General features: G+C 43.6%; 1 protein-coding gene across 1 annotated transcript; it reads right to left on the reverse strand.

Annotated features, from left to right (window-relative positions):
* Positions 1 to 92: 92 nt before the first annotated feature.
* Positions 93 to 21475, reverse strand: DDX17 (DEAD-box helicase 17). Its single transcript, XM_042993718.1, has 14 exons — positions 21224 to 21475; positions 20514 to 20806; positions 15992 to 16142; positions 15009 to 15108; positions 14054 to 14187; positions 13689 to 13754; positions 12076 to 12217; positions 11556 to 11716; positions 11297 to 11469; positions 10867 to 10977; positions 10682 to 10743; positions 9001 to 9060; positions 4518 to 4760; positions 93 to 3140 (listed from the first exon to the last, which is right to left on the reverse strand). The coding sequence occupies exons 1-14, from the start codon at positions 21473 to 21475 to the stop codon at positions 2635 to 2637; spliced, it is 2454 nt and encodes an 817-aa protein (XP_042849652.1). The 3' UTR covers positions 93 to 2634.
* Between the last annotated feature and the right edge of the window lie 4675 nt (positions 21476 to 26150).

The following is a 26150-nucleotide window of genomic DNA, read 5'->3' on the forward strand; positions in this document are numbered from 1 at the left end:
CTACTCAACCCAACACGCCCCAAACTTGGTCCTGAAGCGAATAAAAACTGTAAGGCGACTACCACTGTCCTGTGCAATAAAAAGCTCACACCTTATTGTCAACAGTGTTTTATTTATACCTACAAAAGAAAACAAGATGGTATCAAAAGGACAATTGACAAACTAAGAACAGTAACGTAGCTCTTAGAATCCTGTGCCTGAACATCACACATCTACACATCTTTCAAGTCTTAATGCGACAGGAATGTGTTCAGAGACCAGCAAGAACATGAATAGAGCACTGATCCCAAGCAAAAGCCACCAACCTTTTAGATGAGAGAAGTCCACACAACAAATGGTTAGGGAGGAACTGGGGAGAAGCAGCCCCAGAGCTTAATTTTGAAATCCTTTCCCTAAATGAGTTTCAACCGTGACTGCAGTAACTAGCCTCACACGAGGACTCTTCTGCTCATGTCCTGAAGCAAAGGCAGAGCCTGAATCATGAGGGACAGACGTAGAGGCAGAAGAGTTACTCTAAAGCCGTTTAGGAAAAACTCTGCCCGATTTCAGCTGCACTCAGGCCACGATAGCTTTTGAGATTCGGGCTATGCCGTTCTTTTGACTCTACGACCACAATATCCCTGGCGGAAAAAGGGAAGCGAGTGGCAGACCGAATGCCGTCTGCGGGCCCAGAGGCCTTCACCACCAAAGGAGGCTTTAAGACCTGCGAGAGAGCAAACGGCACCCCTTACAGTGGCACCTCTGCTTAAAAATAGTCACGAGTCTGATGTAGAAAGAAATGTCTACGATGGACTGGTCAGTGCTCAGACACAATTTTTCTGTGGCGGGGGGCACTTTGGTTTGAAAGCACAGAGCGGTTCTGCCCAAGTTTTCCTGTGCCTACCATCCTCCCTCGGCCTCAACTTCTATAAGGGGGGAAAAAAGAGAAGTAAAGGAAGAAGAAAGTGTGGGGGGGACTGGGGGGAGACGACATGTCAAAGTTCTCACATGCACAGATTTCAGCTTATGCTGACAACCTACCTGTATGTTGCACATTCAACCATACTTTTCAGAACCCCTCAGAAACCATCCCTTCTCTCTCCCTGAAGAATTTTAAAAAGAAAAGAAAAAAACAAAAGAACCTCAAGTATTTAGATATTACAAACCAGCAAGCACCCTCAGGCCTTAGCCAAAGGACGCAGTGGAGCCTTCCCCCTTTAACTACATTGTTCATGAACGATACCAATAGCATAAAAAAATTAATAGTCCAACACTGGATATGGAAGAGGTTTCTGGTGCTGTCTGGTTTCCCTGTCCTGTTACGGTGACCACAAGAGCAGAGAATTCTTTCTAGGCCCGTGTGCTACAGGGAGTCTCAGTTAAACAGTATCATTCTAAAGGGGACAAACTCACCTACCTTCGGAAGGAGGAAAAGTGAAAGGACTTAGGCTTTAGTCCTCTGTAACTTCTCTTAAGCACTACCTACCTGTAAAAAGCTGAGTGCAAAAGGATGCTGAAGAAAATGTGCATCCCAAAGCTGTTACAACAAAGCACTGCAGAGAAGAGTATGAAGAGAATTAAGAGTTCTTTCTTAACAGACCCCGAAGGTTCTTTATTCAAGAGAATTTGGCCGAAAGGGCAGAGTAGCTGGCAAGAGTTGCTTTTATTCTAGCTTTATAGATACGGAGTTTAAAAAGAAACTTTGCCACTGAGTATACTGTTTATAATTAAAAGTGGTTTTTACACTGCAGGTGAACGCATATGTAACTGGTTAAATTATTTAACTGGTTAATAAATTTTCAGTGAGCATTTACGTTCATTCTGCCCCGAGCAACTATCTAGTTGGAAAATGAATTTCACAGATGGTCCCTGGTTATGTGGGGAAGAAAACTAGGCAGCTTCCACCCAGACGCCGAGATGCTACGTTTCACCATTTCAATAAACACTTGGGGTTTTTAAAAGACACACTTAAGAAACTCAGACTCAGCAATTCAATGTCTAACCTGACTAAAATGGTTATTTTTCAGTAATTGGGAAGGGGCAAGGCAGATATAAGGGAGACAAAACCAATTAGGAATTTTTTTAACTGTCAAATGCGCTTAACGAGCAATCAGCCAAAATGACAACGGCCAATGCATTGTCTTAAATACTCATCAGGCCCAAGGAACATTAAAAAGTATTACAGAATGTGCAGGGAATTCCCTCTTGGTTTTCTAACCCAGTAATGAGAGCAATCTAAAGCACAGATGCCACCTTCTTCTGCAGAATTCAACCCTCTACCCTCCCCCCCCTACCCCCAACTCAGGACAACAAAAATGGGCTCCCACAAAAGGGCCTAATACCTTACTTTTTCTTTTAAGATGAAAAATAGCTCAAGTATCCTCAACATGCAAGAAGTTGGGGAAAAAAAAAAAAAAGAATCTCTTCCAGTCGGCTATATATACGTTTTTACAAAATCTGTTATTTCAGACTGGATCATTTTGGCGGACAGAAGAAACCTGGCAGTGAATTCTAACTAATCTGCATGAAAGACAAATCACAATGGTTGGGGGGAAAATAAAAAAAAGAAAGAAAAGGGGAAGAGAAATAAAAGGGAAAGACAGCGTTCCTTTAAATGCAGTTAAGTCTGCGCAAGTCACTACCACTCAAGTGGTTTCATTTACGTGAAGGGGGAGGGGGAGGAGGGGGAGGGGGGTATTGATAGGCCGTCTGCCCCATGTAACCTATCATATTGGTAGCTCCCGGAGGCTGTGCGAACTGTTGTGACATCAGTGGCTGTGGCTGCTGCCCAGACCGGCCTATCCCACTAAACTGCTGGCTAGAGCTCTGTGAACTTCTCCCAGTCGAGGTGGTGCTACCAGCCCCGTAAGTGCCAGCGCCATATTCCTGGGCTGTATAGCCACTGGTGCCATAAGCAGCTGCCCCATAGGTGCCTTGACCATAGGTGTATTGGCCTGCTTGCGCTCCAAAGGCAGAATTTGGACTTCCATAGCCACTGCCGTTAGCATAACCGGCTCTATCGGTTTCACTACGATCCCGATAGCTCGCAGAGTCTCTCCGGCCACCATCCTTGACTCCTCGAAGCCTCCGGTCACACTCGTCCTGATACATCAGATTGGGATTGTTGGCAGAAGAAGTGGTCCGGTATCGAGAACGACCTCCTGATGGGAGGACACGAGGAGTTTTTAATGCCAGAAATACAGTCCACACACGACCACGTGTAAAAACTTCTACCGGGTACAAAAGCAGTCAACGTTCCTTCTTGATCTGATTTTTACCCAGGCCAGCCTCCAAATCCGTTACTTTAAAAGATACCCACCATTTGATTCTTTAATAGGACATATTCAAAAGAATGGTAAACACGAAAAGACATTCAGCTTCTCACCATTGTAAATCCTTTTCTTTGAGGATTATTAAGAAACAATCTTACAAATGTAGCAACAATGGTAAAGAAGTTGAGGTGACTTACCATAGATTAAAAATAAAAAGACAGTGGGGCGCCTGGGTGGCTCAGTCAGTTAAGCGTCTGACTTGGGCTCAGGTCATGATCTCACAGCTCGTGAGTTTAAGTCCTGCACTGGGCTCTGTGCTGACAGCTCAGCGCCTGGAGCGTGCTTCAGATTCTGTTTCTCCCTCTCTCTGCCCCACCCCTGCTCACGCTCTGTCTCTCCTTCAAAAATAAATAAACATTAAACGCAAAAAGGTAAGCAGCCAAGTTGCTATGACCCTACGAGGACCGTCTACTAGCGCACACCAGCTCTCGGACGTTGCTCCGTGGGCCTAGCCGCGTCAAAGTTACCTCACAAACTTGAAGTTCCTAGGCTCAATTCCAAACCCACTTACAAATAAACCAAAAACCTTGTATTTTAAAAACCGTTCAGGTAATTCAGACACAGAGCTTTAGCATGCAGTAAGTTTGGGACAAAAGAATACCAAAATAGTAGTTCAGAAGCTATGACCCTAGCCTATTTTGCAACTATCCATTTTTTTTTTTTAAGTAGGCTTCATGCCTAGTGAGGAGCCCAAGGCGGAGCTCGACCTCATGCCCGAGATCAAGACCTGAGCTGAGATCAAGAGCTGGGATGCTTAACCAACTGAGTCACGCAGGTGTCCCAGAACTATCCAATTTTTATATTCGTTAACTATACCTGTTTCTACTGCCACAAAACGATATAAAATTACTGCTCTCTTCACATGAGAAACTGAAAGCCTAATACACTAAAGTTTTTGAAGGTATTAAAAATAACCGTAATTCACCTTAATTTTGAACATGCACCATATACTTCACAACACAAAAGTCAGTTTTAGATTACTGTCTGTGGAAATACCATGCTGCTAGGAGGCCAAACATGACAGCCCCCCCACCCCCCGCCCCAATCACGTGGTCTTACTCAGGAACAATTATGAAAACCTATTAATCACTATCCTCTGTTATTCAGTAACACTTCAAAGTCTTCACAGGACTTAAGCAAACCAAAAAAAGGCCCAATGAGCCCAAAAAGATACCTTGGCAGTACCTGGAAAACTCCAGGACTTACCCTTACCCCCTCCTCCGCCGCCTCCTCTGTGGTCCACCAGCTGCATCAGTTTTGGATTGATAGCCTGATTAGCCTCTTCCAGCACTTTGATCAGCTCTCTGGCCTGCTTTAGGTTCCCTGGGGTGAAGAAGGTGTAGGCAGTGCCCTTGTTGGTGCTACGGGCCGTTCGGCCAATACGGTGCACGTAATCCTCAGAGCTGTTTGGATAGTCATAGTTGATCACAAACTTGACATCTTCCACATCTTCGAGGCCAACGACGAATCGGTGTGTAGGTTGATGTGGCAGGGAAAGAGAAGGTAAAGGACATGCCAACAACAGGTGGGAAGCACGAATGCAGATGACAGCAAGAGGAAAGAAGATCAAGTTAGTAACCATTCCAAACAGGAACAAAAAAAGACTCATCCCAACAGAGTAAAAGAGGATTACTGATTCTTGGGACATGCACAGGAAGCGGCATCTTTATCAGCTATGAAATCCTAATGGAATCCCGTTCGACCACCCGAACTCTTGCCTCTTTATTTTAACCAACGCACTGGCAGGAGTTGTATCGAATTCCAGCTCCTTTTCAAAACCGGAAATGCAGAAAAAAAGTGGTACCACCGATAAGCTACAAGATCAAATTACTTCTACTCTGTTGGGAGAAGCCTGGCAAAATCTACCAGTAGTATAACAAACTTACCTTTAAACCAGTCACAGAGCAAAATGAAAAAAGAAACTTCATATATACTTTACTGCATTTTCAAGGAGACTCAATCAGAATAGATTAAAAGAATTTTTGCTCTCCTTATTTAAAAAACTGATCAGAGCCAAAGTACAGTACACACCTATTTTCCTTTGCAGAAATATCCGAATTATCTTTCCCCGTTCAATTACCACAAGAGCACATTACACTAAAATTTCACTGTACTACCAAGCCCAGCTCTGCCAAATGAGGTTTTTTTGCTCAACTCAAGGTTATTTCAACTCAGTACTTGCTTCAATTGTCAAAGATTGTCTACGTAACCTGGGAAATTAAAATAGCCAAAGAGGGTGGGAAAAACCATGAAACCTTGAGACACAAGTTTAATGTTCTATCCACTGCTGGGAATTGGGTTGAATAACCTCCTAATGCTTCAAGTATGTAAATGTTAGTGTAATGCTTTCAGCGAAATGTAGATTTTTACCTACTTAAACAAACAAGTCTAATATAACAAAGAATCCTAATGTTTTGTGGAAAAAAATCTGCATTTTACAAAGAATATTCAGAAAATATCCTAGATAAAACACAGATTTTTGTGATATAAATAATTAAAAAACATTCTCTGTTTGTTACCAGACCGATGCACACTCCCTCCTCCTTTGGGAAACCGCTGCAGCCGATCCCGTCTCTTTGCCTTTTATTTTTGGCGGCCTCCTTTCGAAAACTCCGCCTTCTGACACGGGACCACTGGAGCGCGGGGAGCATGCATCAAGGGTCCGTGGCAGTGAGAAGTCCCCACACACGCTCGCTCTGTGAACTGGCTTAGATGCTTCTCTGTAGCCCCATTTGGTTGCCAAGCGCCGGAGAACCTGGGTTCGGGTAAAAATTTCAGGTCCTCCAACGCCTCCCCCAAGGATAATTGGGGTGATTGTAGAAAAAAATAATTAATTAAAAAATGTAAGTTACATCCAAAGGGTCAGACTGCATCTATTGCCCAGACTGGATCAATTTCAGGGGAAAGGGGAGATGATTAAAAAAAAAAAAAAAAAAAAATTCAGCTGTTGTTAAAGGGCCTGTGAAGAAAGGGGCATTATGTCTGTTTCTTATTACGATAAAGGCTCCTCAGTCTTTACTGACCCCTAAAGTCCTGAAATCACACCAGAAAGACGAGAAGGCAGTTATCACAGGGGGCAGCGTGAGTCTCCGGCTAGGGTCGTTGATGCAACGAAGGAAAAATAAAAATTGCCAGGGCCAGGATGGATGTGGGCTGAAGGGCTGGGAAGTTACGCTCCAGGACCACATCTTCAGACCTATGGTAATGCTCCTCAGAGTCAGTCCCACGGTGTAGGACCGTGGGCAGCAGAGCAAGCTGAATTACTGCACTGGAGGCACAGACGTGTGCTTTCCTAGCAGAAAGCACTGGGCACTGGAGTCAACCGTTCAGAAACTTTTAGTCGGGAGTATTTCTGGAGGGGTTCGATAGGGGACGGACATGTCGCAAGTTCTTCACCCTAGAAAGGGGTCCTGTGTGTGTGCACACAGAGCTGGCTGAGGGCACCAAAGAGCAAGCGCAGGATTTGGTTTTCTCCAGTCGGGCCTGCCCTGATCTTATCTGCGCACTGCCACAATATGATCTTGCTGCCTTTAGAGGAGATGCTGTAGCAGGGTAAGACACTGAAAAGTTAACGTTTTGGCCAGCTGCCCGGGATAACAACTTTTTGTCTGACAAACCCCTCCCAATCACTAATTGGGAGGGACTGAGACTAGCCAACAGGCTCATCTAGAGCTGCTTCGGGCCAATGTAGATTTGCCTCGGCCATGTACTGAGTGATCTGCAGCTGATATCAAAGCTTCTGTTAAAAAACAAAACAAAATCAATTCAATACTTTTAGTTTAACAGTGTGTAGTTTAAACGAAAAAAAAAGAAAAAGAAAAATTAAAAATATCCCAGCGCAAAGGGAATAGTGGTTTCCTGAGGATGACTATCGTAAAACTATGGGAATTGAAGAACTTACCTGAAGGGAACATTTAAGAGGCCATCGCTGGACAGGAAGTGAAAAAAGGCCTGGTGACTCAGCTGAAAATTGCACCCCTGTCTATGAGGTAGAAGCCTTCACTTTCCAGGATCTTGTAGGACCTTGGTCAGCATTCTGCCATTTTGGTGGGTTTTCCCCCTCCTTTTGATTTTTACAAGGCAGCAAACAAAGGGGCCCAAAACAAGCACTGATGCTGAGTAACAAGAAACAGACTCAGGTACCTTCCCTCTCCCCTCACTTGGATGAGTGGGGGTGGGATGAAGAGTCTAAGTTATTCTAATGGTAGCCAATTGATTTGGTTTAGAAATGCAAGGGGAAAGGGAGGAAGTATTTTTAATTGTCTAGGCAAGATGCACAAAGAAGCTACCAGCACATAGCAAGCCTGTTTAAAAACCACCATCACTGAAAGCTTTTGTGTAAACTGCTTTCAGGCCTCAGCCTCTTCTCCCAACAGGCCCAAGTTCTAACCGCACAGATCCAGACATGACCTCTGAGGGCAGAGACAATTCTCAGTCATGGCTGCAGGCCACCACCCCTGAAGGAGGGAATGATGAATGCAATGTATAAAAAGCCTTCATTCTCTTGTATTCCGGTTGAACGCTTTCTCTTTACGCTACGCATTACAAGGGAATATGGTACTTCTCACCTTACTGGGCAAGAAATTAAACACCTGTCAGTAATTTAAAAAGATCTTTGTGACAGACATAATGTCATCTTTTTTGATATAAAAATTTCGAGATGTACCTGTGTACCTCAGAAAATAATGGGGTCAAGTACCACAAAATAGTTCTATAAATTTAAATCATAATGGGTGGAAACCTCCAAAAGAACATAAGCTTCAAGTTAAGTTCTTAAACTGGAAGACAGCACATTGATGATAGGAGCATAGGTGGGAGGAGGGGACAACTGAGCGTACACAATTATCTTACTTCAGTGAATAAAATTGGGCAATGCAGATTTAATTACTGAATGATAACATATTTATGGACTCATTAAATACCAAGATTATGTTAGCATTCATGGAATCGGAACTCCACATACATATAGATGTATATATACACACGTGTATATATATATATATATATATGTATATGCATATACAGAAGGGGGGGAGAGAGGGAGGGAGAGAGGGAGAGGGGCGGGGGAGGATGAGGGAGGGAGGGAGAGGGAGGGAGAGGGAGGGAGAGGGAGAAGGAGGGAGAAGGAGGGAGAAGGAGGGAGAAGGAGGGAGAAGGAGGGAGAAGGAGGGAGAAGGAGGGAGGGGGAGGGAGGGGGAGGGAGGGGGAGAGGGAGAGAGAGGGAGAGAGAGGGAGAGAGAGGGAGAGAGAGGGAGAGAGAGAGAGAGAGAGAGAGAGAGAGAGAAAGAGAAAGGAGTATCTGCCGAAACTAGCTTCTAATAAGTTAGGTTCAATCAGACTCATCCTATCCAGCCAGAAAACAGAATAAAACCAGGAAAAAGCTGAGCTGTTCAACTGAATGTCTCCTGTCCCCTCTAACCATTTGAATAGTCATGCCTAGGCCTTGCTGCAGACCAAAGCCTGTTTGTCAGGAGCAGGAAGAGACTTTGAAAATAAAAGAAAACAAAAAACAAAAAACACCAAGGTTAAAAAAAAGTTGTGGGGGGAAGGGAAATTATCACACTTTGTGTTCTTCTCTTTTAGATATTTATCTAAACACATGTATACACGACTCTAATTTGAAATGACAAAGAAATCTTTAAACCAAAAGATACATATACCATTGACAGAGACGCCTATCTATACAAACCTAGCCCACGGGAGGCTACATCTGTGGCAATGAGGATGGGAGCCTTTCCTGAACGGAACTCTGCAAAACAAGAATAGTACCACGAAAGCCAAGTTATACAATCAAGGCCAAATGATTATCTTTAAAAATGACCACACAGACATTCCTAGCTATCTGGCCTTTTCACTCTACCACGTTAAATTTCAAGTGATGGTGTCAAGAACATGCCAAGCTCTTTTAAATTCAAAGGAAAACAGTGATTCTTTGAAAATCTTCACTCTACTCACTTTTAGCAGAGAGGCAACAGACCAAAAGCTACCTCTACTGAAAAGGACTGTTAAAACTATGTAGCAATTTGTAACAAAATTTAAATGAGCTACAATTTTTTGCCCTTAAATTATGACACTGAAGTTACCTTTCACATGAAATAAAACCAAAAGTTAAGGGGCAGGAGAAGGAAGCAACTTTAAAAGATGTGAAATGAAAGGAGGAACCCTACTTTCCTCTGTGAAATAACAGAAAATACGTGTATTCGTCTCTGCCCCCAACTCCTGGCACTCAGCTCCTAAAACGCTTGTAAACAGAAATGCTAGGAGAGTCTTTTATTCTTAGTCTTTGACCTTAGGTCCTGACACACAGACCCCAAGTCTCTCGGAAGATCCTGGGTGACGGAAGTATCTTTTGTGCTGAGGCAATGCTTGGTGGAATCCTGGAAAGCTTCAGGATGGGGGCTGGTCACCAGGAAGACCAAGCCATGATTATAAGAGCTTGGAACTTTCAGCCCTACCCCTCATCCTCAGAGGAGAGGATAGAGATCGAGTTAATAATCAATTAAGCCTATGTTATGAAGCCTCCGTGAAAATTCCAGAAGTACAAGGTTTGGGGAGCTTTACAGGCTGGTGAACGTATGTATTTTAAATTTTTTTTTTTTTTTAACGTTTGTTTATTTTTGAGACAGAGAGAGACAGAGCATGAGTGGGGGAGGGGCAGAGAGAGAGGGAGACACAGAATCTGAAACAGGCTCCAGGCTCTGAGCAGTCAGCACAGAGCCGGACGTGGGGCTCGAACTTACGGACAGTGAGATCATGACCTGAGCTGAAGTCGGACGCTTAACCGACCGAGCCACCCAGGCGCCCCCGTATGTATTTTAAAGATAAGACCTTAGGGGCGCCTGGGTGGCTCAGTCAGTTAAGTGTCCAACTCTTGGTTTTGCCTCAGGTCATGATCTCACAGTGAGTTAGAGCCCCACACTCTCTCCCCCTCTCTTTCCCTCTCCCCTGCTGGCGTTCTCACTCTCTCAAAATAAGCTTAAAAAAAAAAAAAAAAAAAAAAAAAAAAGACCTTATGAACGAAAATGTGGTGTAAGTTATGAAAAAGTGTAAACAGCCCGCATTATTGACTTTAAAGGACAGTAGAGATATGCCAAAAATGCCCCTCATATTCAATAAACAAGGGCAGAGTTTGGCAAACGCTGGCCTATGGATCAAATCTGGCAATATCTATTTTTACTTTTACTGCAACACAGCCAGACCATTTTTTTCATATGGTTCTTGACCATCTTTTTGCTGTAACATAAGACCTGAACGACTATGACACAAACCCCCATAGAGTCTGCAAAGCAGAAAATCTTTACTACCTGGTCCTTTACAGAAAGCGTGCCCATCTCGGAAACAGTACGGACAATATTTAGTTTTGAACTCACCATTAAGCACCCAATCTCTTTCCGGTTGACTCTTGTCTCCATGGATACACATAGCTGGCCAACTGTCAGAGGAAAAGTAACCAATATTTCAAAAATCTTTAAAAAAGAGGAAATCTAAACTTTAAAAATTCCTACTGAACTATAAATATAAAACCTGAGGCTAATTACCTCAGCGCTGCACTCACCCATCTCTGCGCATCCTTCGAGTGAGGTCATCACAGCGTCTCTTTGTCTCTACAAATATTATTGTCTTATTTTCCTTTTCAGCCATTATTTCCTCCATGAGTTGGATCAACCTGAAAACAAGACGAGCAAAAATACAGTCATTCGGAGAAGGCCTCCCCGTACACTATGTAGAAGGGAGGTCTACAACATAACTCCCCAAAACTACGGTACTTTTTTTTCACATTACGTTCTATACAGCTGGTAACTATCACAACTAAGGATCCGGAATCCTTGCTTCTAACGACAGTGCCCTGATGAATGATATAAAGAAAGCTAGTAATGCTTTTGATGTTTTGGGGCCTCAAAAAATGTCAGGTTTCTCAAATGCTTTAATTTTGGAGGATAATTAGGAAAGGTTTAATAGCACCCAAACGGTAAAATCTCTCTTACTTGTGGTCTTTTTCACTTTCCATGCAGACATCCACAATCTGGAGGATGTTGTGGTTGGCACTCAACTCCAGATTGCCCACGTTGATCTGGGTGTAATCACGAAGGAAATCCTCTGCAAGCTGTCTTACTTCTTTTGGCCAGGTTGCGCTCCACATCAGTGTCTGCCTATCAGGCTACCAGGAAAAGAAAAGCTTTCTTTCAGGCTAAGGATGGCAACAGGCACTAGGCATAAAGATGGTCGATCATCAGCTTTACACACCCTGATTTGGTCAACAATTTTACGGATCTGAGGTTCAAAGCCCATATCAAGCATCCTGTCAGCCTCATCCAGTACAAGGTAAGTACATCGGCGAAGATTTGTCTTTCCTGACTCGAGGAAATCTATCAGGCGTCCAGGAGTAGCTATACAGATCTCGACACCTATAAAACAAAACCGCAGATCTAGTCAACTAAATTCTTCATACGCTCTCCGAGCCTCACCAAACTGAGAAGCACCAGCTCCGGTGGCTGCACTCAATACCACAGAGCACTAGCTACATTTAACACCATACTTGGAAGAGCATGATGTAAAGACACTTGACGTATAATTACCAAATCTCCACAAAGTTTGTCTCTAATGATGTTAAACTTTCCCCTAATAGCCTTTCAACCATACCTGAGAATTTCTAACCTGCTGGAATACTGAATTTCTTCCCACAAGGACCCACTATTTTCCTCTTCGATTTCATTCATAAAAATTGATAAAACTCTTACGTGCTAATAATTTTAAAAAAGATTACCTCTCTCCAAGTCTCGAATCTGGGGACCTTTAGGAGCACCTCCATAAATGCAAGTACTCTTCAATCTAGAACATTTGCCATAGTCATCAGCCACCTGCTGTACTTGCTGGGCAAGCTCTCTCGTAGGAGCCAGAACTAGACACTGAAACAAACATGCACATTAATACACCTCTCCCAAGTTAAAAAAGAAAAAGAACAAAAAGGTGATCTAATTCTTTCTACTGTCTAATCTGATACTTTAAAAATTACACGATGGGGAGAGAAGGCAGAGAGTTTAAGACTGTGCACCGGAGTGTGGCAAAAAAATTGTGACAATATTTAGCATATGGAATGATGGTTTACTTTTGATATAGGATTCATTACAGTTTATTGCTATCTAAGTGGATTTACAGATTTTATCACCTAGTTTTAACAACTCACAGAATGAACAAGTGGCTTTAACCACGGATTAAATATTAGTAAAAAGAGATAAACAAGAAAGAAGCAGACACTTTTCTGAATTCCAGTTTAAACTTTTAGCCAGACACACAAGGCAAAAACAATGATGACTTCTAGAACACTCAAAACAATACAAAATTAGGACTCTTTTAAATAGGTATCGTATACATAGTTATCAATGACTCCCGTTTTGTGTACAGATCCGTTAAGTATTAGCTAATAATAAAGCTGATTCTATTAGCCATATGGAATATATGATGTATCATATAATGCAAAGTAACGTGTTACTTCTTTTTGCGAATATTTTGAGACGTACCTGTTTGTAAACACATTATCAAATGCGAGCCCAATTTTTTAAAGATTTAAGTAATCTCTACACCCAACGTGGGGCTCAAACTCACAATTCTGACATCAAGAGTTGCATGCTCTACTGATTGCACCGAGCCAGTAAGGCACCCCTCAATTTTTAAAAAAAAAAGTAAGAATGTACATCCAAAATGTTTGAAAACCACTACACAAAACTTACAGGAAATAGCACTAAGTGAAAACAATCAAACCAGAAAATCATCCTGCCCCATAAACACTTACAGAAATACTACTTAACCACAAAGAATACACACCCCAAATCTGACTGACATGCAGAGAAGTGACATCATTTCACACTTCCTTTAATCCCTCACAGCACCATTGAGCAATTAAGAACTGTATTTGAATTTACTACACAGTAAATGCCTATATATGAAAGCAGTATATATAATGGTTAAAAGTAACATTGGTTCAAACTCAAGTTCAGCCATTTAATAGCTGTTTTGGCTAGGGGCGCCTGGGTGGCTCCGTTGGTTGAATGTCAGGACTTCAGTTCAGGTCAGGATCTCGCAGTCTGCCCGACATCGGGCTCCCCACTGATAGTGAGGAGTCGGCTTGGGATTCTCTCTCTCTCCCCCCCTTTCTCTGCCCCTCCCCAACTTGCGCATGCTCTCTCTCAAAATAAATAAAAAATAGCTATTTGGACTAGTCATTTAATTGCACTGTTAAAATTTATCAGTAAGAAAGTATCACTTTCAGATATGGAGGATGGACTTGAGAATGAAATCTGAAAACACATGCAAAGCACAGTGCCTGAAACACAGTGATCAATAAATTACAGTTAATTTTATAATCATAAACACACTTACAATTGGGCCGTCTCCCCTTTCCAAGTATGGCTGGTGGTTAATATGAACAATTGCAGGCAGCAAATACTGGGGGGGGGGGGAAAGAATGACAGTCTTATTCCAAAACTAAGCCATTACCTTAAATTATCACAGTAACTGATAATGCCTAATCACAAAAATGAAAACAGAACTCACAACTGTTAAACACACATGCAATGTAAATTTGAACACAAAATACTTGCACATGATCTCACATAACTAAGAAAGCTAAAATACTACCTATACCATCTGAATCAGAACTTTCCAAGAATTAAGAATTAATGGGATAATCAGAATAGCAAAATAAGTCACCACAATATTAACCTTCCCCTCCTGGTGGTACGTACCGCCAATGTCTTCCCAGACCCAGTCTGCGCAATGCCCACCATATCTCGGCCACTGAGAGCCAACGGAAATCCCTGGCACTGAATCGGAGTTGGTTCTGTGAAGTGCTGATCCATCAACACATCCATTACATATTCTGTAAGAGAACAACCATTACTGCTTTTAGATAAAAAACTAAGAACACGGCCAAGAGAATTCTAAAAAAACCGTTCAACTCATCAAAGGAAGGATTTACCCGGCTTTACATCCCTCCAAGGAAAGTGCTGTTTCTTTCTTTAGTTACTGAATCTCTGACCCGATGACGACTACCTCTCTGAATGCTGCTGCTAGATATATCTACCCTTCCCCTCAATACTTAAAAAAATTTTTTTTAATGTTTATTTTTGAGAGCGAGCGAGCGAGCATGAGTGGGGGAAGGGCAGAGAGAGAGGGACACAGAATCTGAAGTAGGCTCCAGGCTCTGAGCTGTCAGCACAGAGCCCAACGAGGGCTCGAACCCATGAACTGCATGATCATGGCCAGAGCCAAAGTCAGCCGCTCAACCGACTGAGCCACCCAGGCGCCCCCCCCCCCCTTAATACTTTAAAAACCACTGCCGTAAGGTATAGAGTGGGCACATGGCTGTCAGTCATGTATTGTCTGCCAAGTCATATCCAGCTAGAAAGCAATTTCATTCTACTTTCTGAAAGAAGGAGACAAAAGTTCCAGGGGAAGATGAAATAAATAAATAAATGAACAGATAAGCATAAAAAAAAATCTCTTATTCAATTAATACAGCATTTACTTCCAAGCCTTGAAATTATAAAACAAAACATTTATCATCACCTTTGTGAAGGGTTTCTATTTGCCTCTTCAACAAAATCCTGAGCCCGAATGAAAACCTTTGAATAACCCGTTACCCATGTTCACGGTTCAATAAAAACTAACAAGTAAAATCCTGGATTAAAGAACACTTACGTGGGAAGTTAGCGTGATGGAAGGCAAACACAGGTTTAGGACAAACATCCCCCCCTCTCACTGTAATTTCTTTCTTTCGGCGTAGTTCATCAACCTCGTACTATGGAAGAAAACAAAGTAAAACAAGTAAGTGAACAAAGTTATTCTAAACACGCCAAACTTTACTTGCCAATCAAGCTCAACAATTATCATCCATTCCACGATTACGCTGGAAAATATATCTACCACTTCTAACAGCTCTTTCACATACGTTCAACGTCACCCAATTTGTAAGGATCCTCCCAACTTTGTGAGTCCATGAAGTGATAACGGTAAGAGTTCCATTTTCCCCACGAGAAAACGAGACACTTCAAAATATTAAGTAACGTGCCCAAGGTCAGAAGTAGGAAGGAGAAACGGTGGAACTCGGAACCAAATGCTCTTTCCATTACACCTTCTTCTGAACAAGTAATCATTTCATGAGTAGAGTCCAAAACAATCACAATGAGGTTAAAAAAAGACAGACAGAAGTATATTTAGACCAATGTTTTATTTTTTTAATTTATGTTTTCAAGTTTATGGAGACAGCACACACAAGAGTCTAAGTGGGGGGAGGGGCAGAGAGCGAGAATCCCAAGCAGGCTCCATGCTGTCAGCACAGAGCCTGACACGGGGCTTGAACTCACCAATGGTTAAGATCACGACCTGAGGTGAAATCAACAGTCAGACAACTTAACTGACTGAGACAGCCAAGGGCCCCTATATTTATGTCGATGTTTTCATTTTAACTTCACAGATGAAAAAACATGAACCTCCTATACAGTTGAAATCTCCTACATGACCAATTGGGAAGTATACCAATAAATGAAAACCAAACAAAGAAGAATCTAGGTACCACACTAGAACAAAACAAGTAATAGCAGTGTGAGTAAAGACTGCCTAATATGTCAACTGAGTTCGTTACCGTGTATACAAAAAAGGTGAAATAAACCCCCAAAACTTACCGGAGTCAGCCTTGCCACTTCCGGATGCTCTACATAAAAATTCTTCTCAAACTTGGGGAGCTCACTCAAATCCCACTTCTTTTTACGTAAACGCTCCCCAGGATTACCAAATTTCTTCGGGGGAAGGCCACCGCCACCTCTTGCTCCAAATCTAGAAACACCAAAATTTTTACTTTACTGAGTATTTACTTACGAGGGTGGCACCTTAGGTGCCATAAAAAACAAGCAAAAAACTCTTCTCTTAGGATACTACCAGGCCCCTCCAAGAATATGTTTTTCTTACTCAAAGGTATGGAGGAAAAGGGTTCATAAAACTTCCTTTACTAATATTGTTACAGGTATGGTTATGAGGAGTGAAAAATTAAAAACTCTTTTATGTTTACAGACATGTATCCTAGGGATTACAACCAGATTCGGGAATCACTGAAAAGGCTTGAATTTTGATTCTACTACTTAAGATGTTGTTATGAACAGTTTAGCTTCTCTGTACCTGTTTCTTATGTAAGTGGAAATACTACTACCACCACCTATTTCAGAGACCGCTATGAAGATGAAACGAATGTGTGAGAAGTATTAAAAAAAAGTACCTGGCATAGTATTCAATACAAGTTAGCGTAACTGTATTCATTCAACAAAGTTACTGCACCAGGTACTGTTTTAAGCGGTTCCTGGAGATACTAAACTGAATAAAACAGAAATCTCTACTCTCGTAGAACAATCAGACACGTAGGCAAAGGAAGACATTAGTTTATGTTTAAATTAAAGGCAAGCAGGTGGACAGGTAGAAAGATCCACTTGAAGCAAGTCGCCCCATACCTGCAACAGTTTCGTGGACTCCTTACCCGTAACTGTGGTAAGTACTCCTGTTGTCTGCTAAGCTAAGGAAAACTACCAGGGCCCCTATAAGACCAAGAGGCTACTCTTCACCTTTAGTTAATGCTAATGAATAGCCAGAAATGATTTATGACCTCTCCTTCCTCTTAACTGCCACCTTTACCTTCTCCTCTTTGTTCCCAGGGAAATAGTACTGTTAACTATAAATGTGCCGAAGAAAACACTACTGAGTCTTATTTAAGTTTTTCTTTTTTGTCTTTTTTTATTTAGTAACCTCTATGCCCAACATGGGGCTCGAACTCACAATCCCAAGATCAAGAATCACATGCTCCACTGACTGAGCCAGACAGGAACCCCTTACTTAGGGTTTTAAAAACTCAAACAGATTTAAGGCCGATCTTTGTTTTATCCAACATTCGTAACAGACAAGTTCAACTGGAATACAAATATGACCACTAGGCCAACTTGCAATGTCCTACTCTTCCTAGACCACAAAGATGATCTTCATTCCTGTGTTTCAACCTACTGAAGTGTGGGCCATTGTTTTGAATACAAGTAGTATACACTTACATGATGTTTCCATTCCATTTCTTTACCTCCCAAAATACTATACTGAATTTAACTTCCCCTTTCCACTCTAACCCACTCACATCATCTTGCAGATGGTTCCACATCACAACTGACAGGCAGTAGCTGTATTATTTTAAAGGGCTTCAATTCCCTAGGATTCAAAGTGTTCCTAAAACTTACCCAACTAGATAGTTCTCTAAATACAAAGACTGACCGCAGGAAATTTTCTTGGGACCACTGAGTACCTACACTCAACAGGCAGAACTTGACAGATTCCATGTATACTACTGAACTGTTAACAGAAATCAGGAATCAAAACTGAAGCATGTTACAAAGATACGTCTATTGAAGACATAGATCAACGACTTCTTCAACTTGCCCTCAGGCCCAAAGGTCAATACCGAACAGATCAAAGACCACCTGGGTCAACTTTCCTCCCTGTAAAGGAAGCAACAGTTCTAAGTAAGTAGGTAAGTCAAGCATTTTGATTGTCAGGTTTGCAAAGAATTATAGGACCAATTTTGAGAGACTATCAGCCTAGTTTATACTATTTTTCGAGAGACTGTCAGCCTAGTTTATACTATTACTAATTTATGTAGTTCCTAGGTGCTCTTTCCATGCTGCTGCATTCCAATGCTGTCCAGACCTTAAACTAATGATCTACAAGAGAACTTTGGAAAGTCAGGTTCCTTTAAAGGCTTATTCAAAGGAAGAGGTTTTTCCCCCGTATCATCTTGACTATTTCATTCTCCAAGACATACTACTCTATACTACAAATATATTATTTTGAAACACGGGATTCTTCAAAAATATGCTGCACCTTTATAAAGCTAACCCAAGTAAGATAGCCTTTTACTTTCACAGAATTTTTGAGCACATATCCTAATCCCTGACATACCATACTGTTCATTAAGGTCTTGACTGCATATGAAGTTTGACTTTGCAATAAATGCAGCTCTTAAGATTCAGCAACATCATGCCAGTTTAAATTTACAATGTATAAAATGTTCAAATAATCCATTGTTCAAACTAATAATCCATTTCAGCTCTGTTAACACTCAGTTAAGAAAAACAGCAATTTAAATCGTAAATGAAATTTCATGGTAAAGGTAGAATTAAGACACAGACATTATGAAAAAGTGTCATTTTGTTGATATGAACCATTTTTAAAGCCTAAAATGTCATCTGATAGTCAATATGGGATAAAGTAGGGATCAGTAATTCACTTTTTCCTCTTTTAAAATAATTTATTTTTATTGTTACAGCATATATACGATGAAATTAAGTATTAAACCAAACACCCACAGCAAAGAGGACATTATCAGTACCTTGGTAGCTCCCTGTGCCCACTTCAAGTTCACAAACCCCCTAACAACCATCTCAAATTTTGCTTCATAGTTTTGTCATATACGTCTTTATAGCTATTATCCTTTTACCACGATTTTTTTTACTTAATGTTTGTGAGTCATCCATGTTGATGTTAAGTTTTTTTCTTTTCACTGTTGTGTTGTATTCTACTTGTATAAATACCCACACTTTATCCAGACATACACAGGAGCTGTGTCCACTATTAACATGAACAATGCTGGTATAAACGCTTTTGTATACAAATGCTGGGGAAGGTGTACAAGGTTTCTCTGCATTTTAATGTCTACAGTATAAAGCTTAAGAGGGGAATTACTTGGTCATTTTCAAATTTACTAGCTAACCTCAAATTCCCTTTCCTAAATGGTTGCACAGAAACTGACTTCTAAATTTAGCTATACTGTGAAACACTAAGCAAACACTCCACTTCTAGCCCTCCAAATTTAACACTAAGATCAAATATTTTCCTTCCTAACAAAGCATAAATAATCTTTTATTTTGCAACTCAAATGATAACTGAAGTGCTTGTGACTCGTACGTCTGGGACGTGTGTATCTGAACCACAAAAAACAAAAATGTTTGAAGAAAACATCAAGTAACAGAACACCCTACTACAAAGAGACAATTTCACATGGTATCTTAATTCCAGAGAACAATGCAAAGTAAAGGCAAGTATTATGCCCATCTTCAGCTGAGAAAACAGGCTCACAAAGGTCCAGGATCTTGCCCAAGGTCACATATATGTTAATAAGTGGCGTTCCATGACTTTTTATCCAGAGGTTAAGACTTTTATTACACAAAAGTAACAGCACAAACCAACATGGAGCTCTTAAGCAACTTCTTCTTTTTACGGATTTTAAGTTGAATCTCAGTATCTGCGAAGACGTCGGGTCGAATTTTATTAACTTTCAACCCCAGGAACCGTGGCATTACCCCACCAAAAACTTTCTGGTTAGGCCGCGAAGCTAATACCCGACACCAAGCGGAGAAAAAGAGACCGAAACACGGGGTGGGGGGGACCCCTAAACTAACGATTAAAAAAAATAAAAACAACCCCTCCCTCCTCAAACAAGATCATTTAGATCGCTAGCAATTCCACTGCTTTACTGTCCAATGTGCTTCCTTCGAATTACCTGAAATACGACTAAAGGTGATTTAAAAATACGTTTAAAACGAGAAGTCAGCCTTAGGGTCTCTAGTTAGTTTCCAACCAGGTTTCCAGCTCCATTAACAGTGATCTCTGGCGGCCGACAACATAAGGGAAGCCATTTGGCGTCAAGATTTTCCCAGGCCGAACTCGGAGACCTCCTCCTCTTCTCAGCAAGAACATCCGTGGTTTCACAGATGAGCGCTGAGGCCTGGAGATCAAATGACTTGACCAAATTGGCCGGGCTCGAAATGCCGGGCGGCGAGGCGAGGCCGGGCCGGGTCTGCGGCGCCGGGGCGGCCGCTGCCGCTCCCCGCCACGACGGCGGTCCGCAGAGGAGGGGCCGGGGCGTCGCCAGGCCGCCGCCCCCCGCCGGCTCACCCGCGATCCCGGGGCGCAGGCCCCCCCCCCGAAGACCCGCGCCCCACACCGCCATTAAGTCCCCGGTCGCCTCGCCTCCCGGAGTCGGGAGCGTCGCTCCCGGGCCCGCGGTCCGCTCCAGGTCTCCCGCTGGGCCGGAGGCTGCGGTCTCCTCGGGAAGCAACCTTCCCCCTCCCCCCCGGCCCACGCACACGCGAGGCCTTCCCTCTCCCCCTCCCCCCTTACCCTCCACGGTCACGGTCCCGGTCCCGGTCCCCAAAGCCGCCTCCGCGCATGGTCCCAAACGGATAGAGATCTGGGAGCGGGGCACGGATGGCCGGGCTCGGGAGGGCCTGCGGCTCCGGTCTGGTGACGACCGATGGCGGCGGCGCCTCCGCTGTTGGGGCGGCGGCAGGCGCGGCGCTCTCTCGCTCCGACGCGCTGTCTCCCGTCGCAGACGCCACCGTCGCCGCCTCTCTCGTCGGAGACGGGAGCAAAACACAGAGAATCGGGGTTATAAAAACAGTGGGTAGGTTTGGCTACGCTCAAACCCGGCAGCGCCGCGGTCTAGGCGTCTCCTTCCTTCCCAGCGACTGCACAAAATGGCGGCCGGCGCTGAGACTGCTCCAGCTTAACGCTACGTACGTCGGAGACGATACGTAAACAGCGTCTTGGAATGGCCCGAGGGCTTCGCGGAGTCCTAAGGGTATTCTTGGAAGCACTTTACGTCAGTTGCGCAGACAAGCCCATTCTGCATTCGGTAGAAGAAAAAGAAAGTACGAAGCGGGCGTAGAGTTCTCGCGCCACCTGAACTAGAACGTGGGGTGGGGTGAGGGGAAGAGCCTCCGGTGCGACGTAACATTCTTTGCGTCGTTAGCCGGCCCACTATTGCGGAGATGCGCAGTGTGCGTAACGCATTCTGTTTGGAGAATAGAGGATTTTGCCGTGCTCCGAACGCGGGACGGTCTCCCGTCCTCCTTGTGCAAGTTGCTTTGCGGAGACAATAACTGTCCTCCATATTGCAGTCGCCAGGTGTCAGGGCCTTCAGGCGCCTTAAGCCCAGGAGGGTCTTCAGGGTCCCTGGCCGGCGCTCCCAAACAGCGCTGCCGGCTCCCTGGCCCCGCCGGCCTGGGCCTGCCGTCACGGGCCGCGCGCCTCGGCGCCATTTTCTTTCGGTTGCCTCTGGCTGCGCCGTCGCCGGCAGCCATGATGGATGCGCCTCGTCCGTTCTTCCGGGAGGTGATCCGTCGACGACGTCTCAGTTGGGTTCAAGTCCTCTCCACGACGCCCGGTTCACACCGAAGTGCTGTTTCTGAGCCGAACGTTCCCGCTGGCCCCGGCTGAGCACAGTCGGCTAGCAGCGAACCAAAACGTGGGTGGGGTCCCTCTTGAGATAGATAGACGCCGGGGTCCCTTGGCCGCCGTTCATCTCGGCGCCGCCTCCGGAGGCCCTCGGGAGACCCTTGGCGCTCTCCGGAGACGAAAAGGCTCAAAAGCTGTGGCCTGTAGACACGGAAGAGGTGAAGGCATAAGCACGTGTGTCTAACCAGGCCGGACGGCGTTCCTCTCGCTCAATTCCTTCTGAGCTGGCGTCCAGCCTCCTGCTTGCTTCTCTCCCAGACTGAACTTCAGTCTCCCAAGCAAGGCCGGATGGTGTCGCAGAATCGTCAAGCAGCTAGGGCCCTCCGAACAGCTCATCTGTCGTCTCTTTTGTTTCTTTCTACAGATGGGAGATTTGAGGTCCCTCGCTGTGGGGCTGAGTGTTGTCTCCTACCCTGTTGAGAATGTTTCCCAAATTGCTATGAAAGCATAGGGAGAGGAGCTTTGGTGACGAGCCGTTCAGGTGTCTCTGGCTGGGACCATGGACGCAAATGGGCAGTGGGGATCACTGGACAAGTGTCGATTGCCTAATGGGCCAAGCGCTGTGCTAGGCCCTGGGGTTAGAGCAGTGAACTTCCGGGTTCCTGCCCTCATGGAGTTTATACTCTAGTGGGGGAGAGGAGACAAATGGTAGGTTAAGTATCGCCAACTAAAACAGAAAAAAGAGAGGAAGGGCATAGTACTTGTGTGCCCGTGGGAGAGGGGAATGTGTAGGTGTCCTAGCGTTACTTGCCTACGATGCCCTGGGGAAGGCCTCCCTAAGTAAGTGACATTTAAGCAGAGAACTACAGGGATGGAACATGTGCAAAGGCCCTGAGGCAGAATGTGGCCCAGCGTATTTTGAGGAGGAAGAAAGAGAGAGGGCCAGATTGTGAACTTTATCTTTTCCTTTTGGTAAAATGGAAATCTCCGGAAAGTTTTCAGCCGAGTGACATAATGAAAGGACCCCTATGATGACAGTGTGGAGAAAAAATTGAGAGTGGGCTAGTGCAGCAGGAGGCAGATTAATTAGGAGGTTGGTGCAGTAGTCCAGGCAAGAGATGATGGGCTTGGTGCAGGTTAATAGCACTGGGTGAAAGAGGAACGGTCTGATTGGAAATTTAGCCAGTGATTTGCTAATGGGTGGGATAGGAAATAAATACTCAAGGATAAATCTTGTAGGAGTGGCACAACGGTCAAGCTCCCGTGATTTAGAACGTATGGGCACTGAAAGAATACTTTGGACTAGTTTGCCTATTTATCATGGATGCTAAGTAATTAAATATGAGGCTCTCCATATAACAATTTATAAAGTAAGGTAGCTCCACTGAAACCCTCCCTACATTTTGCTGAGGAGAAATAATTTGTATTTTGCTACGAGATCAGGTCCTTGTCTGACAGCATCTCATAGCTCCTTTGTCTTTATAAAACTTTTCACGGCATGCAATTCTATATTTATGTCATTATTTGATTAATACCACGTCCAAAAAAAGTGAACTTTTAGTCTTCCTATGTCAGACAAGTTTTTGATTATAAAGTGAATCCACAGTATGCATTTCTCATTTTTTTTTTTTAATTTTTTAAATGTTTTTTTTATTTATTTTTGAGACAGAGCGTGAACGGGGGAGGGTCAGAGAGAGAGGGAGACACAGAATCTGAAACAGGCTCCAGGCTCTGAGCTGTCAGCACAGAGCCCGACGCGGGGCTCGAACTCACAGACCGCGAGATCATGACCTGAGTCGAAGTCGGACGCCCAACCGACTGAGCCACCCAGGCGCCCCTCTCATTCTTGATATATGTCTGTTTTCTTACCAAAGATGGTTGAAGCTTATTAAATTTTTTCTAAACACAGAGAAAGATTTTTATTAAGTAGAGCGGTCAGAGAACCTAGGAATTTCATCACTAACAGCCACGACTGTTGAGAAAAAGGAAATGTGCTTTGCTCAATTCATCTTTATTTGAAAACTGTATGATCCAGCAGTTGTGCCCCTTGGTATCACCTGTAACATTTGAAACTTCAGTCCGCACAAAAATTTGCACACGGGTGGCCATAGCAGCTTTATTCACAGTTGCCAAAACTTGGAAGCAACCCCGATGTCCTTCAGTAGGTGACCAGATAAACTGTGGTACATCAGGGGAACGGAATGTTATTCAGCACCAGAAAGAAATGCACTATCCAGACACGAAAAGACCTTGAGAAATCGTAATTGTGTATTTCTAAGTGAAAGAAGCCAATCGAAAAAGGTTACATACTGTATGAGTCTAACTGCATGACCTTTTGGAAAAGGCAAAACAATGGAGATAATAAACAGATCAGTGATTGTATCAGGGGATACCGGTGAGGGGGCGGGGGGAGGAAGAATCAGTAGATGGGAGTACAGAGGAATTTTAGGACAGTGAAACTATTCTGTGTGGTACCATGATGGTGTGAATACGTATTATTATACATTTATCGAAACCCAGAGAATGTACAACATTAAGAATGAACCATAATGTAAACTACAGACTTGGGGTGATGATGATATATCGACGTAAGTTCATCAATTGTAACGAATGTGGAGAGGGTTGATAATGGCGAGGGGCTCTATGTGTAGGACGGGAGGTAGATAGGAACTCTCTGTACCTTCCTCTCAATTTTGTTGTAATTCTAAAACTTCCCTAAAAATATAAACCCTTAAAAAAAAAAAAACAACCCTGAGAACCGACGACCACGGAATGCTCATGCTCACCATATCCTAGGCATGTGCTATGAGCTGTTACTTTATTTTATTTTATTCTCATCTGTAAACGAGGTAACAGTACCCCATAGGATTTTAGAGCCAATGAAAATCCCATTCAGAGTGGCGTTGCCTGTTACCATCTCTCAGAAGAGATCACTTTCTCAGAATAAAGGGAAATATCACTTTCTCAGAAAAAAGGCTGAGGCTTAGGAAGATTAAGTCACTCAGCCAGGGTCACAGAGCCATTGGCATAGCTGGGACTCAAACCTGGGTGCTCGGAGAAGGTTTTCACATAGGACTGGTGACAGTTTGGGCCAGAGAATTCGTTGGGGGGGGGGGGTTGTCTCCTCGGGAACATTGAGAATGACTCCAATCGGGAACCACTGTTTTAGGACCCCTATGCTACACTCCCTCCCTGCGGGATCCCAGGATGATCATTCTCTTTCAGTTGTCAAGTTTTCCTGCGAATTTGGTTTGCCTTCTGCACTCCGTGTGCCAATACCAATGCCATTTTCTTTCTTTTTTTTTTTTTTTAATTTTTTTTTCAACGTTTTTTATTTATTTTTGGGACAGAGAGAGACAGAGCATGAACGGGGGAGGGGCAGAGAGAGAGGGAGACACAGAATCGGAAACAGGCTCCAGGCTCCGAGCTGTCAGCACAGAGCCCGACGCGGGGCTCGAACTCATGGACCGCGAGATAGTGACCTGGCTGAAGTCGGCCGCTTAACCGACTGTGCCACCCAGGCGCCCCTGCCATTTTCAATTTTATCTGTTTTATTGTTATCACAGCAGTAAAATTTGTATTCAAAACCCAACTGCCAACCACGAAGAGAGTTATTCCTCTTGTTTAGATTTAAAGCCATAGGTTTTTGTTTTTAAGCTACTTTCACCATCAACCACCCATGCTAAGTTCTATACATACATTCTCTCTTCTCAGTGATACAACTCTGCAATTTGGGTCATTAAACTCACCCAGAGGTGAAATGCAGTTGCCCTGCTTTCTGTCTTGGTAGGACTGACGTTAGTTTTTTGCTAGCTTGGTTCATTGTACTTTAGATATAAGTTGAGAATACGGACATACTTCAGTCAACAAAGGTAACTTAAAGAAGTTGCCTTTAAACTATGGTATGTGAGGGACACACTGAAACAGAGTTTTTAGGAAATCTATTTCCAAAGCATGAACTTTCATACATACTTTTCTCTAAAATTGGTAAAACTGAGAAATATATTTAAAATGTCACCCTCCGATTTTACAAACAAAAAGAGTATTTCTCTTCTATCCAAAATCTCACTATGGGGGCGCCTGGGTGGCTCAGTCAGTTAAGCATCTGACGTAGGCTCAAGTCATGGTTTCACAGTTAGTAGGTTCAAGCCCCGTGTCGGATTCTGTGCGGACAGCTCAGAGCCTGGAGCCTGCTTCAAATTCTATGTCTCCTTCTCTCTCTGCCCTTCCCCGGCTCGTGCTCTGTCTCTCTCTGTCTTTCAAAAATAAACTTTGGGGCACCTGGGTGGCTCAGTCGATTGAACATCCGACTTCTGCTCAGGTCACGATCTCACGGTTCGCGAATTCTGAGCCCCCGCGTCGGGCTCTGTGCTGATAGCTCAGGGCCTGGAGCCTGCTTCGGATTCTGTATCTCCCTCTCTCTCTGCTCCTTCCCTGCTCACACTCTGTCTCTCTCAAATAAAGATTAAAAATAAATAAACATTAAAAAAATTTTTTTTAATCTCACTATGGACTTTGCTATGCATGTAAAACCTCAGAGGTGCTGAATACAGGGACAATTAGAAATGACGATATTGAAGT

Source organism: Panthera tigris, chromosome B4 (assembly GCF_018350195.1).
Source record: "Panthera tigris isolate Pti1 chromosome B4, P.tigris_Pti1_mat1.1, whole genome shotgun sequence".
Classification (NCBI taxonomy): domain Eukaryota; kingdom Metazoa; phylum Chordata; class Mammalia; order Carnivora; family Felidae; genus Panthera; species Panthera tigris.